The following is a 15,258-nucleotide window of genomic DNA, read 5'->3' on the forward strand; positions in this document are numbered from 1 at the left end:
TACACACTTCACAGCACTCACCAAAGCACATACCCTCCCCAATGTCCATAATCCCACCCCCTTCTCCCAAACCCCCTCCCCCCAGCAACCCTCAGTTTGTTTTGTGAGATTAAGAGTCACTTATGGTTTGTCTCCCTCCCAATCCCATCTTGTTTCATTTATGCAAGTAATTCTTAATACACAGAAAAAAAAACATGATGGCATAAAAAACCGTGATAAACTGTATTTCCTCAAAATTCACTGTTTGATTAATCCTAATAATTTCTCAACAGCTTTCTCTTGAATTTATCCGATCAGTAATGTCCAAGTGTCATATATCACACTTGAATTTCACCTCTTTGATCCCAGTGCTGTCATTTTTGTGGCACACGATTTGGCCAAGTTCCCTAATTTCTCTGTGTCTCAGTTTCATCATCTATAGAACAGAAATACCAACAGTGCCTGTGTCATAAGGACATTATGATGATCAGCTGAGGTATTACACCTGAAACACTCAGTACAGTGCTTCACATGGGCTCAGCATTTAAAGTTTGTTATGACTGTTAACGTTTCAAGAATTCACTGTTCATTTACATTTTTCAAGATTTATTCCATTAAACCATGTGATTATTTTTCTGTCTATTAAAAAAAAAAAATCCAGGGGCCAGAAACAATGATACTACTGTAGTAACAAACAAGCCAGTGTCCAGATCTTGATTTCTAAATACTGTTCTCCAGTAAAACAAATCTCTTTCTAGAAGTGACTGAATCTAGGGCCTGGCCAGGGGAAAACTCAAGATAAGCCTGGAGTACCTTGTAATGCAGTAAAGTAGCAAAGTGCTGAAAAAAACTAAAGGATGGGGAACATGAAAGGACAGGACACAGGAGTCAATCTGAAAGTCCTTCCAAGGGCCAGGACTAGAACAATTTGAACACTAAAATAAGTAACAACTGGATTATAATGAAGCATAAAATAAATATAAATGAGTTTATACTCATATAAACTAATGATCAAATAAATAAGTAGGGGAGGAGAACAAACCTTCTTTACAGGAAAACCTCCAAAATGTATATATACTCCCTCCTCCAATAGGTAGAGTTTAATTCTTGCTCACTTCCCCACCCAGAGGGCAGACTACACTTAGTAAATCAGTTCCAAAGAGTGAAAAAAGGGAAATACAGTAACTTTACAGCAGAGAAAACACCTCTGGCAAATACCACCTTAACCAAATGATGACGGTTAAAGAGTTTCAGTGGTGTCACGTGGATGTCATGTGCCTCCTGAGATGATGTGACAAGAAGAGCACTTCAATTCTGTGGTATTCCATCCCCAAACCTGTAACTCTAGTCTAATCATTAAAAAAAAAAAAATCAGACAACTATAAATTGGGGGCCATTCTACAGGATACCTGGCCACTATTCAACCTGTCAAGGTCACAAAAAACAAGGAAAGACTGAGAAACCGACACAGACCAGAAGAAACTGGGGAGACATACTGACTAAATGCAATGTGATATCCTGCGCTGGATCCTGGAACAGAAGAGAACATGAATGGGGATAAAAAGGCGAAATTCAAATAAAGTCTGGAATGTAGTTAATACTTATATGCCAAGACCAGTTTCTTTAAGGTCGATTTTGACAAATGAACCCTGATAATATGAGATGCTAACAACAGGGAAAATGGATGAAGGGTATTGTGGATGTTCTGTACTATCTTCATAATATGTCTGTAAATCAAAAATTACTCTAAAATAGTTTTTATGTCAACAAAATTATCAATTTAGGGAAATAAATTTCTTCAAAGACCCAAATATTTTTTAAATTTTTGGACGTGCACATTTTAATAGAATATAATCCCTCTGTTCCATTGTTTTTAATAGAATCCTCCTTATTTCTGTTTTGTCCAAGGTCTCCTCATGATTAAATTCAGATTACGCATTCTCGACTGGAATACCGCATAGGTGAGGCTCCTTTCTCAGCATTTTACATCTGAAACCTGACACTGTCCATCTCTCCCTCATTACTGGCATGAATTCTGACCACTGATTGAAGTCCAATTGTTCTCCTATCTTGCAATTAATGCACAATCTATAGGGAGACATTTTGTGACCACACACATCCTGCTCTTCATTGAAATTTTCACCTATATTTAGCATCTATTGCTGCTTTTTGCTTGATTCAGTCTTCTGTAATGGGTACAAAATAGTAAGTTTCTAACCTTAGCACTCCCTCCATTTTTTCTTTTATTGTGGTAGAAAACATATAACCCAAAATTGACCATCTTAACCATTTTTAAGTATATATAGTTCAGTAGAGTTAACTATATGCATATTGTTATGAAACAGATCTCCAGAACTTTTTCATCTTGCAAATCTGAAATTTAATTTAAACATTAAACAATTCCATTTATCCCACTCCCCCCAGCACCCGGTAACCACCATTCTACTTCCTGTTTCTATGAATTTGACCATTTTAAATACCTCACATAAATGGAATCATACGGTATTTATCTTTTTGTGACTGGCTTATTTTGCTTAGCATAATAACCTCAAGGTCCATCCATGTTGTTGCATGTAACAGGATTTCCTTCCTTTTCAAGGTTAAGTAATATGCCATTTTATGAATATACCACATACTGTTTATCTACTCATCCACTGGTCAATTCCCCATTTTATTCAGATGTAATCAACATGCAGCATTGTATACGGTTAAGGTATATCACATAATGATGTGACTTATGCATATTGTGAAATGATTATCAAATCAGTTTAGTTACTTTTCATCATTTCATATAGATTCTCTTAACAAATTTCATACATACCATACAGCAGTGATAACCAGATAGACATCATGTTGTACATGACATCCATAGCACTTATTTATCTTATAACTGGAAGTGCGCACCTTTCGACTATCTTCTTCCAATTCCCCCCTTCAATCCATCCCTCCACTTCTGGTAACTACAAATCTGATCTCTTTTTCTATGATTTTGTGTTTTGTTTTTTGTTTTAGATTCCACATATCAGCGAGACCATACAGTATTATCTTTTGCTCTCTGATTTATTTCATTTAGCATGATGCCCTCAGCATCTACCCATGTTGTTGCAAATAGCAAACACTAGCAGGATCTCCTTCTTTGTTATGGCTGAATAACATTCCTGTGTGTATATGTGTGTAGCTTCCTTTTTTTACATATTTAATTTTCCCAGTACCATTTATGCAAGAGACTGTCTTATCTCCATTGAGTATTCGTAGCTCTCATGTCAAATACTGCTGACTACATAAACAAATTTATTTCTGGGCTCTCAGTTCTGTTCCATTGGTCTATGTATCTGTTTTCATGCCAGTACCATAATGTTTTGATAGCTATATCTTTATAATACAGCTTGAAATATAAAGTGTGATGGTCTTTTGTATTGCCATGTAAATTTTTCTACTTCTGTAAAAAGTGCCATTAAAATGTCAATAGAGATTAAATTGAATCTGTGATGACTTTGCTAGTAAACACATTTTAAACAATTTTAATTCTTTCAGTCCATGAACATGGGATAACTTTCCATTCATTTATGTCTTCTTTGATTTCTTTCATCAGTGAAAAGTCACAAATTTTAAACAGAGACACAATAAGAAATAGAAAATCCAAATAAAGAAGTTGAAAATTTGGGTCAAAAACCTTGCAAAAGACATCCAAATAACTTTTAAGGCTCTATGACTTCACTTACACCAAGTATTTCAGGATAAATAATACCAATTCCACACAAAGTAATCCAGAAAATAAAGGAACACAGAATACTTCTCAAAAACATTTGACAACATCAGAATTACCCTGCTATCAAAAACCCTACTACAAAAGTAGTAAAATACCAATACCCCTCGTGAACATATTTTTAAAAATGTCTTTGAATACCAGGTACCAGTTCAATTAAATATCCATACTCAAAACTCATTCCAGAAGGATCATAGATCTAAATCTGAGAAGTTAAATAAACTTTTAGAGGAAAATATCTTCATCACCTTGAGAAAGTAAATATTTCTTAAACAAACACTAGCCATAAAGGAAAACAATGAAAAACTGGACATCCTTAAAATTAAGAATTTCTCTTCATCAAAAGATACCATTTTTACCATGAAGTAAAAAGACAGTGACACTTGGCACTTGGCTAGCTCAGTTGGAAGACCATATGAGTTTTGATCTCTAGGTCATGAGTTCAAGCCTCACATGGGGTGGAGAGATTACATACATACATATATACATACATAACTTTTAGGAAAATTTAAGTCAAAAAGCAAACCATAGAGTGGGAAAAGATACCTGCAATACATATATCCTATAGTAAACTCATTTTTAAAACAACAATAAAAAAAGAGAAAAACAGAAAATTCAGATGAAATGGAAATAGCCTAATAAAAAACATAACAACCTTGCTAGCATTCAGGAAGGCATACCTTAAAATAGTGTAATATCACTTTAACTCAACAGTTGGGAAAAATTATTAAAATGGATAAAATTCACTATTGATGAGGATTTAGGGAAATAGGCTAAAGGGAAATTAAATTGAAACAGTATCAATCCCCTTTAAATGTGCAGAAAATTTAACCAGAAATTCCTCCTCTATATATCTCTCATACAGAAATACTCACACATACAAATATTGATCAAAGATCAGGATGTCATTGTAGTACTGTTTGGAAAAATAAAAATTGGGGAGAAAAACAAAATGTCCTTCAGTTTTGGGACAGTTAATAAATTCTGACATTCATAAAATGGAAATCTAAGAGATTATCCTGATTTCCCCTGATTTCTATCCTCTCCCCTTTCAAAGGCTTTCAAACTTGAGAAAGCTCTGAGTCAAAGCAGTTTGTGAGGTATAACACAATTAGTTATAAATAATAATCAAATAACCAAAACTGCAGGTCATATATTTATATCAGAAGTAAAGTTATTATTTTAATGATATCATTTTGTTAAGATGACTGTCTGACCAAAAAGGATATGGTTTTGATGCCCTGTAGAACATTAATCAATTTAACTTCTAATTCAGCAAACTTATTTCAAAATGCCTTCCCTAAGACAGTACATACCTTGTTCCTCAAAATGTTCTTTCAACCAGCACTACTCCTTGATTATTTAATGAGTTGAATAAATTATCTGAGACAGAGTTTTTCTCTGTTTGTAAGTGTTTCTGCTAATACAATGTAGTTAAATGAAGTGACACCTAAACGCAGAGTGATTTTTCAAGAATATATGATTTTGACCTTTAGAACAAAAAGGGATGGTGTCTATGGTCAATCAGGAGCTTTCAAAATTTGATTTGAATAAATGAAGAACCTTCAAGTTTACTAGACCGTACTTTTTAAATAACCTTTAAAGAAATGCAGGGCTCTGTTAACTTTCTTTAAACTAAAAAAAAAAAACCTGCGAGATTTACTGACCCATTTTTTGTGCCTATACCAGACAGCTTCCTCTCTACTAATCTGTTTATATAATGCATTTATCGTCATAATCACATCCCATGGTCTTCCCGTGTTCTAGTTAGATTTTATACTTCAAAGTCTAGCAATCTCTCAAAGAGATTCACTTATATGATTCTACTCAAACTTGGATAGGCTTGTCTCAGACAATCACGATTTAATCATGGACTAGCACAAGCCATTAGCACATTGGGCCAGTCTCCCTGTGTAATCTCTGACTCCACCCCTGCACTTTGGAGCACCACAGAATGCGTCCCTTCACAATAGCTCTTGGCACATTGGCTCACTGGTGTAACATCTACTGTTTGGTTCTCTCCCCCAGGGCTGACAACCCTAGTTCCTTACTCCACTCCCTCTAATTCCTTTCTTGTTCCACATTGAAAATAAATGTGATGACTGAGAAACCCTTTCTTGCGGCTTCCACTGAGATAATTTGAGAAGCTAATAATAACTGAGAGTACATTTCTTTACCTGTGACCTCTTTCATTCTCCCTCACTGGAAATGTTTAGGATTTTCTCCCTGTGTTTGGAAATTTCACAGTAATGTTCCTTGATGTGGTGTCTCTTTTGCCTTTTGTTTTACTGGTACTTGAGCTCACTTTCAAATCTAGAAACTCATGTCCTTCCATCTGGAAATTTTTCTTCAGTAAGTAACTTCTCAGTCACTGTATTTTTCCATGACTCTTATTATTAGTTACAGACAGGCTATCCTGGATTCATCTTCTAATCTAATCTTTTATCTGTTTTGTCTCTTTATCCCATTTTCTGAAAAATAGATCTAACTTTATATTCAACTCTTTTTTATTTTATGTTAGTCACCATAGAGTACATCATTAGTTTTTGATGTAGTGCTCCATGATTCATTGTTTGGATATAAAACCCAGTGCTCCATGAAATCCATGTCCTCCTTAATATGCGTGACCAGGCTCACCCATCTCCCCACCCCCTCCCTGCTAAAACTCTCCTGTTTGTTTCCCAGATCCACAGTCTCTCGTGGTTTGTCTCCTCCTCTGTTTTCCCCTCCTTCATTTTGCCCTTCCTTCTCCTAATGTCCCCCATGCTATTCTTTATGTTCCACATATAAGTGAAACCATATGATAATTATCTTTCTCTGCTTGACTTATTTCACTTAGCATAATCCCCTCCAGTTCCATCCATGTTGATGAAAATGTTGGGTATTCGTCCTTTCTTTTTTTTTTTTTTTGAATCTGCATTTTTTAAAATTTATTTTCAGCATAACAGTATTCATTGTTTTTGCACCACACCCAGTGCTTCATGCAATCCGTGCCCTCTCTAATACCCACCACCTGGTTCCCCCAACCTCCCACCCTCCGCCAACCCTCAGGTTGGTTTTCAGAATCCATAGTCTCTCATGGTTCACCACCCCTTCCAATTTCCCCCAACTCCCTTCTCCTCTCTAACTCTCCTTGTCCTCCATGATATTTGTTATGCTCCACAAATAAGTGAAACCATATGATAATTGACTCTCTCTGCTTGATTTATTTCACTCAGCATAATCTCTTCCAATCCAGTCCATGTTGCTACAAAAGTTGGGTATTCCTCCTTTCTGATGGAGGCATAATACTCCATAGTGTATATGAACCACATCTTCCTTATCCATTCGTCCGTTAAAGAGCATCTTGGTTCTTTCCACAGTTTGGTGACCGTGGCCATTGCTGCTATAAACATTCACTACATCTGTATCTTTAAGGTAAATACCCAGTAGTGCAATTGCAGGATCATAGGGAAGCTCTATTTTTAATTTCTTGAGGAATCTCCACACCGTTCTCCAAAGTGGCTGCATCAACTTGCATTCCCACCAACAGTGTAAGAGGGTTCCTCTTTCTCCACATCCCCTCCAACACATGTTGTTTCCTCTCTTGCTAATTTTGGCCATTCTAACCTGGTATAAGGTGATATCTCAATGTGGTTTTAATTTGAATCTCCCTGATGGCTAGTGATGATGAACATTCATCCTTTCTGAATGCTGAGTAATATTCCATTGTGTATACCAACCACACCTTCTTTATGTATTCGTCTGTTGAAAGGCATCTTGGCTCTTTCCACAGTTTGGCTATTGTGGACATTGCTGCTATGGACCCTGAGGTACATATGGCCCTTCTTTTCACTACATCTGTATCTTTGGGGTAAATATCCAGTAGTACAATTGCTGGGTCATAGGGTAGCTCTATTTTTAACTTTTTCAGGAACCTCCACACTGTTTTTCAAAGTGCTGCACCAACTTGCATTCCCACCAACAGTGTAAGAGGGTTCCCCTTTCTCCACAACCTCTCCAACATTTGTTGTTTCCTGCCTTGCCAATTTTGTATTCAATTCTGATATTTATTTCTTCTAAGGGTTGCTAAATTTCTCAGAGCTCTTTCTGCTTATTATTTTGAACATCTTGCTCACGAATCTCTTCCAGGATTCTCAGGAACTAACAGAGAGTAGCATAAATCCTGGACTAGCTAGCTCAGGTCCTACATGGTTTTATATAATTCAAATTTTATTGGACCTCAAGCAACAAGATGACCAAAAATTTCAGGTTACTGTGGCTAAGTTTTAAGGAGCCTAAAACATGAAGAAGGCTGAGGATCTTCACAAAGACTTTGCCAAGAGGACATCTAAGCAATTGGTTAACTAGTTGAACTAGTAAGTGAATCTCCTGAGTATTCTACCACTTTCAGAATCAAAAAAGGGATGACTTCTGACATCAGCAAGCATTGCTAAGTTCAAGCACCTATCTCATTTCACAATGGGATTCCAGGGGAAGCTTTAGGGCCATCAAATGTTCCAAGAAAAAGATTTCCTGGCGTTTGGTGGTTTGGCTCATCCTAATCTTAGGGTGTCCAGGAAAAAGAACATTTACCCTATCAGGATGAGGAAAGCTTCTTCTTGATCCAGGGCTGCTCAGACTACTATAGTTAGAAGCTGGTTTAACCTGTCTTGTTTTAAGTAAAACTCAGTTCTTAAAAGATCATTTCATCCTCTCCTAGGGGCTCACAAATGATCTGTTTGGTAATAGAAATTTTTCATAAGTCAAAACTGCTAATCTGTCATTTCTTGAAGGACAATGTATTGTAGAAACTACAGATCAGTAGTACCTCTTCTATTCTCTCTCTTCCATCATGAAAAGCAACTCTGCAATAATGCTTAACTCAACAAACATTATTAAATATCTACAATATACAAAGCACCGAGTGTGCTTAAGCAAAGAGGAAGAAAGATTCAACCTTTACCCTCCAGAAGTCTGTCCTTCAATAGGGAAGTATAAAAATAACTATAATGTGAGACAATAAAACAGGCACTGTAATAAAGATACTTTAAAAAGCCTTAAGGAAGCCCAGAAAAGAAAATACAAATTCCAGCTGGAATTCCACAAAAACTATAAATGTTTCTAATAAGTGATTTGGGCACTGGCTAAAGATTTTAATTCATCCAAAGTAACTTGGTTCTTGCTCTCTCTTTCTCTCTTATTGTGGACTTTAATTCCATCTATACGGTTTGCAAAGCAATTTTGCAAAACACACTCTTTCCTTGAGAAAAGAGACCATTCACTAGGTGGCAATAAAAGAACAAAGCTATAAAGGCCATATGTATTTAGAATCTAAAACATTCTACCAATAAAATATGACAACTGCTACTTTCATAATAATTTATTTTAAGGAACCAGTCAGTTTGGTCACTTGCACAGTAATTGCAAAGGTCTTAAGTAAATGAGTGCCTCTACTATTTTTTGTGTGTGCTGTTTTTGTACTTTTCACGAAACCTAAAATAAAGGAATGATGTGTTTGGGACATAAAATAGGAAAGAAACTGATTCAAAATTATATTTAAAAAGACTCCAGTAAAAATCTATAATTTGATCAGATTCTTAAGTAGTTCAGAAAATAATTGATGAACTGTTAGTACACTGTTATCTCAAAAAGGAAAAAGCAGTAAGCAGATTTTTTAAAAAATCAAGTTACATAAAATGAAATAAATAGTCCTGAAGAGTAATCACAGAAATGGAAAGAAAAAGGAGGCTTAAAATATAATTTCATAAAAACTAAATTACCTTCTTGGCTGTGATAACTCCAAAGGGATGTTACAGTATAACTAACATACTGCTGGTAATAGGATTAACATTTTCTGGAAAATAATGGTGGCAACAGAGAATAAAAGCAACACAAAACTCGGACCCATTAGCTCAAGGATCCCAATCCTGAGAATTTATCCTAAAGAAAGAATCTAGCACAAGTAAAAAATCCATAAATATTAACATGTTGTCAATAGTAATGTCTATAATGGAAGGAAAAAAAAAAAAAACTGGAGACCACAAATGCGCTCGGGTAAGTAGTATCACAATGAAGCAGCAAGCTGCTTCTGGGTCTTTCAGAGGTAGACAGGACCAGAAGGACTTTTGGAGTCAGAGCTGCAAGACCAGAGAAGCAGTCCAGCAAGGACGGCCCTTTGCAGAGCTCTGGCTTAGCCCTCTGCGTGGGGAGCAAAACTGAGAACAAGGAAGGCAGGAGAGAAGAGGGAGCAGCAGCTGAGCTGAACTTAAAAAGAGAGAGGAAAGGTATAAAAAAAATGTTGAAAAATGACAGTAAGCTACCAGCGTTGGAGACAAGACAATGACAGTATGGGTCACCTGGAGATAGTGGCATCTCATTAGAACACTGTTAGTATTATATACTGAAAGCCACCTTCTCTGTGCTTTTGTGCTTGTTTGTTTTCCAGATTCTCTGCAATAAATATATAATATTTATTACTATACAAAAATTATATATTACATGTTATATATGTAACTTATTATTATTTACATAATTGGAAAAAATATTATTTGTTAAGAGTAAAATAAAACACAAGTCTCTAGTCACCGCTACCCTTAAGTGTGACAGCTTGTTAGACGGCACAATCTTGAGTTCGCGCACAGACCCAGTGAATCAAAACCTGCAGGTTAACAAATTAACAGATGGTTCCCACATACATAGTCTGAGAACCAATGTTCTCTTCCTCCTGCTCCTCACACCCCCAAAGTATGCGAGGCATGAGAATTTACCAGACTCTTTTGTGGCCTTCCTGTATGAAGACATGTTGTCCCCATGCCCAGATGAGGTGAGTAAAATGCTTCTGCAGGTACTGAGCCTTGTGCCCCGAGAGTCAGGCAGAAAGTCTGAATGGCATCCTGGGGCCAGCACACAATTGTTGTTCACCTGGTCAAACACACAATGCAAAGGAATTTCTGTTAGACAGCTGGAGTTTCCACAGGTTTAACAGATTACTACCAACATTTGGTCAGTCACTGTGTCTCAGTGACCTAACTCTCTTAACACCACACTTCGGCTAAACTAGATGTTGGGGATTAACACTGAATGGGTAAGAACTAACTACAGAGCCTGTATTCAAGTAGTTCATGTTCAATCTATCAAAAATCCTCAGAATAAGCATTTTTTTCTTTTCTAACCTTTGCTATAACAGGCCTGTAAAATCATGTTATGTTGTTCCCACTGGTTAAACCTAGAATATTTTTTGTCTGGCAACCTCTCCATTAGCTACTTGCAAGTGATATTGGGTTACTATAATTGGAATCTAAAAGTTAATGTTTTGAAACATACATATTTTAAAATTTCGAGATACAGGATGTTAAAGATTATTTAAAACATGGACGGAAGGCAAAAAGGAAGGGATAAGTGACATGTCCTTTTAATGTTATATGAGGATAATATTTAACAGGCACTCCCAAGGATTATTCAGTTATGAATATTCAGTTATGAAGTATACCTTCAACTCATTGTTTAAATCCTAGACTTAGTAAAATTCCATATTAACCTACAGATTGTTAACCAGTAGGGATAGAGATAATTTCTGATGGGAAATATAACATTAAAGGTTATCATGTATTGCTCTGTCAGACAATAAGCCAGACTTTCTAAATCTAAGCTAGTGCTGTTATTCTAACACTCATTCAAAATGCCTATAAAAATCTGGATCCTCAAATGTTCTCTGAACCACCTTTGCCATCTTCCTTGTTCCTTTATTAATAATAAATTGAATAAAGTCTCTAACATGGTTTCATCTCAAATTTTAATGATCACACTTTCAATTTTTTTTAATGCTACTTTGTTGAAGGGGAAAAAAGATCTTTTTTGAAAAGACAGCCGTTGGCTTCACAACTGGTACTGTGGTCATGGACTTCAGTGGTGAGCTTTCTGATAACTAAAAAACACTAAGAATAATGCCCAACTTTCTGCCTCCCATACACATGAACTAAAAATATTTAAAATGATACAATCTTAATTAAAGACAAAGAAAATGAATTTTCTTTAAAACTTTTTCTAGATAATTTCAAGATATTCCTTGATAACTGGAGATACTCCTACTTAAATACCAGCCTTTAAATATGCTCCATGCTGCATTCCACCAATAAACATATGAATGGTCCTATACTCCCACCTATCCTCTTTATATAAATACACCCCACACACAGGAAAGATCTCTCTAGCACACTGATGAGTAGACTGAAATTCATATTAACCCAAAATAACAGTCACCAGTTTCACATCTTTCACAGAAGTCAGTAGTGCTCTCAGAGCAACAAATTTGATCAGAAACGCACGCCCATTTCTGGCATTTATTAGGGCAGTGAGATTGAGGTAGGCCTATAGAAACAGAACAATCAAACTGGATGAATTTATCTTATTCTACATTTTATCTAGTATATCTTAGGACAGATAGACAAAAGAATATCTTAATTAAGCTGATTAACACTTAATTCTGTTTTTGACTTGTAGCCACTACAGTAAATCAGCAATACTTTAAGATTATACAATTTTTAAAAAATTATACAATTCAACAAGTCTGTATTAAAACATAGATAGATGGTCTATGAGGTCTACAAAAGTAAATTATATAATAAAAACGGAATCTTCATTTATTAAAATGCAAAAGAAAATTTTAAGGAAATATAGTGAAAACTTTTACCATATTACCACTTCCTCCAATGCTTGACTAAGTAAGCCCCCAGCAATTCTTTCCCATAATTTCCTTTTTCACAATGATTTCTGGACTCATCTTCCCAAGTTGAACCATAAAATAAAATAAAATTAAATTAAAATTAAAAAGGCCTTGGGGCGCCTGGGTGGCTCAGTGGGTTAAGCCTCTACCTTCGGCTCAGGTCATGATCCCAGGGGCCTGGGGTCGAGTCCCGCATCGGGCTCTCTGCTCAGCAGGGAGCCTGCTTCTCCTCATCTCTCTCTCTGTCTGTCTCTCTGCCTATTTGTGATCTCTCTCTCTGTCAAATAAATAAATAAAATCTTTAAAAAAAAAAAAGGCCTTGAAGTCAGAACTTTTTCATTTTTGTATGTTCAGTGACTAGCACATTCTAAACACTCAAGAAATGTTTGATGGATTAACTGATTAGTTAATTCCATGAAAAATGTGTATGCATCACCAGGCAATCTCCATAACTACATCAAGAACTCTGGGAAGTTACAGAGGTCAGATCCCTAAATTAAAACTTTCCCTCCAATCCCTAAAGAAGGTTGCTAATAGTGTAGAAAATCAAGGAATTAATACTGAGAAGGGGAAAATCTTTTTTAAAAAATAGTACTTGTTTTGGGATACAGCACTGAGGATAGACAAAGTTCCAATATGGCACAAAGTGGCCCCACACGATCACAAGAGGAAGAAAACACAAGTGTTTGGTTTGCTCAAAAAACAAAAGCAGGACATTTTTCTTCAGGAGTTAGAGTGCCAAAGAAGAGTCAATGAACACTGCACATATTCTCAAAGGCCCAGTTAAGGTGCTATTTTCAGTCTGCCTCAAATGCTCTCAGAACTAAAGCAGATGCCAGCAAAAACCATTCCTGCAGATTCGACTTTATGTTGGATGCAAGATGCCAAAATATAATTTGAAGTGACATGGTTAACACCTCATCCTGGTAATTCCAACCTTTGGGGCTGAGCACTTCTAATTACATCCTGTGAAATCTGTATTTCCTATGACCAAATTCTCACGGCATGCTTCTTTAGCATGTTTTATACCACTTATGAAGATAACCAATATTCACATAGAAAGTAAAGTTACCCTTAGGAAATGTCACTTTTGATCAGTGGCTTCTTGGGTCACTCTCTGCAATATGTTTGTGTGAGGCTTGGTGGATATGAAGCAGGGAGGGATGTCTGAAGTGCTCCTCCAGGAGCCACGGGCAGTGCTGGCCAACACAGTCAGACAAGAAAAAGAAAGTACTGAGACAGGGAAGAAAAAACTGAAAATGTCTTATTCACAAGATGAAGATTTTCAAACATGACTGTATCTTAATAAAGCAGATTTTTAAAGGCCATAAAAGATAAGTAGTCTACTTCAACAAAAGTAAAATAAAACACATTGAGGTGATTATGTAAGAACAATTTAAAAAAATCAAGTTACTAATGGAAGTTTAAACATTAAGAAAATAGTTGCTATCCACCAATGAGAATGAGAAAGAACTGTCACCCCTCATGGGTCCTTACCATCTGTTTGTACTTTTAAAAGCACTAGAATTCTGTGTCAATAGTGCTCAGAGCCACTTGCAACACTGGAACTGACATACTTACCATGAACCACACTCTGAGCAAATACTTTTTCAATTATTAGAATGGCATTAGTGGGAGGTGAACCATGAGAGACTATGGACTCTGAAAAACAATCTGAGGGTTTTGAAGGGACGGGGGGTGGGAGGTTGGGGTACCAGGTGGTGGGTATTATAGAGGGCACGGATTGCATGGAGCACGGGGTGTGGTGCAAAAATAATGAATACTGTTATGCTGGAAATAAATTTAAAAAAAAATAAATAAAAAAAAAAAAAAAAAATTAAAAAAAAAAAAAAAAAAAAAAAAAAAAAAATAAAAAAAAAAAAAAAATTAAAAGAATGGCATTAGTAAAAATAACTGCTTACTAATAACACCCTTTTAAAATTATTTCATTACCTTGATAGTTCTGCTATTTAGGTGCCAAGATAAACAATCTTCTACTGTTGGTTTCATTCATGACATAAATTGCTTTGGCAAATTCCCTGAAACCTCCTCAACATCAGGTCCATCGGTCTGTTCTTCCTGTTTATCTTCCCTCTTGCCTGCCTCTCTCTTTGAGACATATGCCCGTAATTACAAGAGAGTGCCCCTTCTGAAATATATAGTTCCTGTACCTTTAATCAACAGACCTTGGCTCAAATAACCCAAGAAACTACTTACTTATAGGGTACAGTCACAAACCATACATATTTTATGCATGTGTAGATAAAAGTTGACATAGCAGGCCTGAGGCTGCTACACTTAGAAAAACCTACTTGCAAGGGGGGCCCCTGGCTGTCATCTGGGAACTTGTCAGGCAAAACTTTCCCTTAATGAGAAAAGAGGCTCACTGTGCCTACACTATATAAGTGATGTGCTGTATGTTGAACACCTGATTGCTTTATGGGCATCAGGAATTTTAGTGACCACCATCAGTCACACAAGTACTGTATGCCTCCATGACTGACCCCCAAGAAAGACCCTCAATTCCTAGCCTCAGGTGAGCTTCCTTGGTATAAAACATTTCATACAAGTTGTCATAACTTGTTGCTGGGGGAATGAAGTACATTCTATGTGACCTCACTAAGAGAGGACTCTGAAAAGCTTGCACCTGCTTTCTACCTATAAAGGACTGTATGTCTGTGTCCCTCCAAAATTCTTATGTTGAAACCCTAACCCCAATATGATGGTATTTGGAGGTGGAGTCTCTGAGAAATAATTAGATCATGAGAGTGGAGTCCTCAAGAATGGGATTAGTGCCCTCATACAAAGA

General features: G+C 36.3%; 1 protein-coding gene across 8 annotated transcripts in view; it reads right to left on the reverse strand.

The window, feature by feature from the left end:
* Positions 1–15,258, reverse strand: part of PTPN20 (protein tyrosine phosphatase non-receptor type 20) — a 117,412-nt gene that overhangs the window by 86,057 nt on the left and 16,097 nt on the right. For 4 of the 8 annotated variants that reach the window (XM_032313144.1, XM_032313136.1, XM_032313138.1 and 1 more), the window contains exon 2: positions 10,495–10,648. In XM_032313144.1, the coding sequence (XP_032169035.1) occupies positions 10,495–10,528 (34 nt within the window). In that variant the 5' untranslated portion in view covers positions 10,529–10,648. Of the gene's footprint in view, positions 1–10,494; positions 10,649–13,521; positions 13,649–14,402; positions 14,599–15,258 lie in introns of all 8 variants that reach the window. The other 4 variants (XM_032313139.1, XM_032313141.1, XM_032313142.1 and 1 more) reach the window with 2 other exon arrangements.

The sequence above is a fragment of the Mustela erminea genome, chromosome 14 (genome assembly GCF_009829155.1).
Source record: "Mustela erminea isolate mMusErm1 chromosome 14, mMusErm1.Pri, whole genome shotgun sequence".
NCBI lineage: Eukaryota > Metazoa > Chordata > Mammalia > Carnivora > Mustelidae > Mustela > Mustela erminea.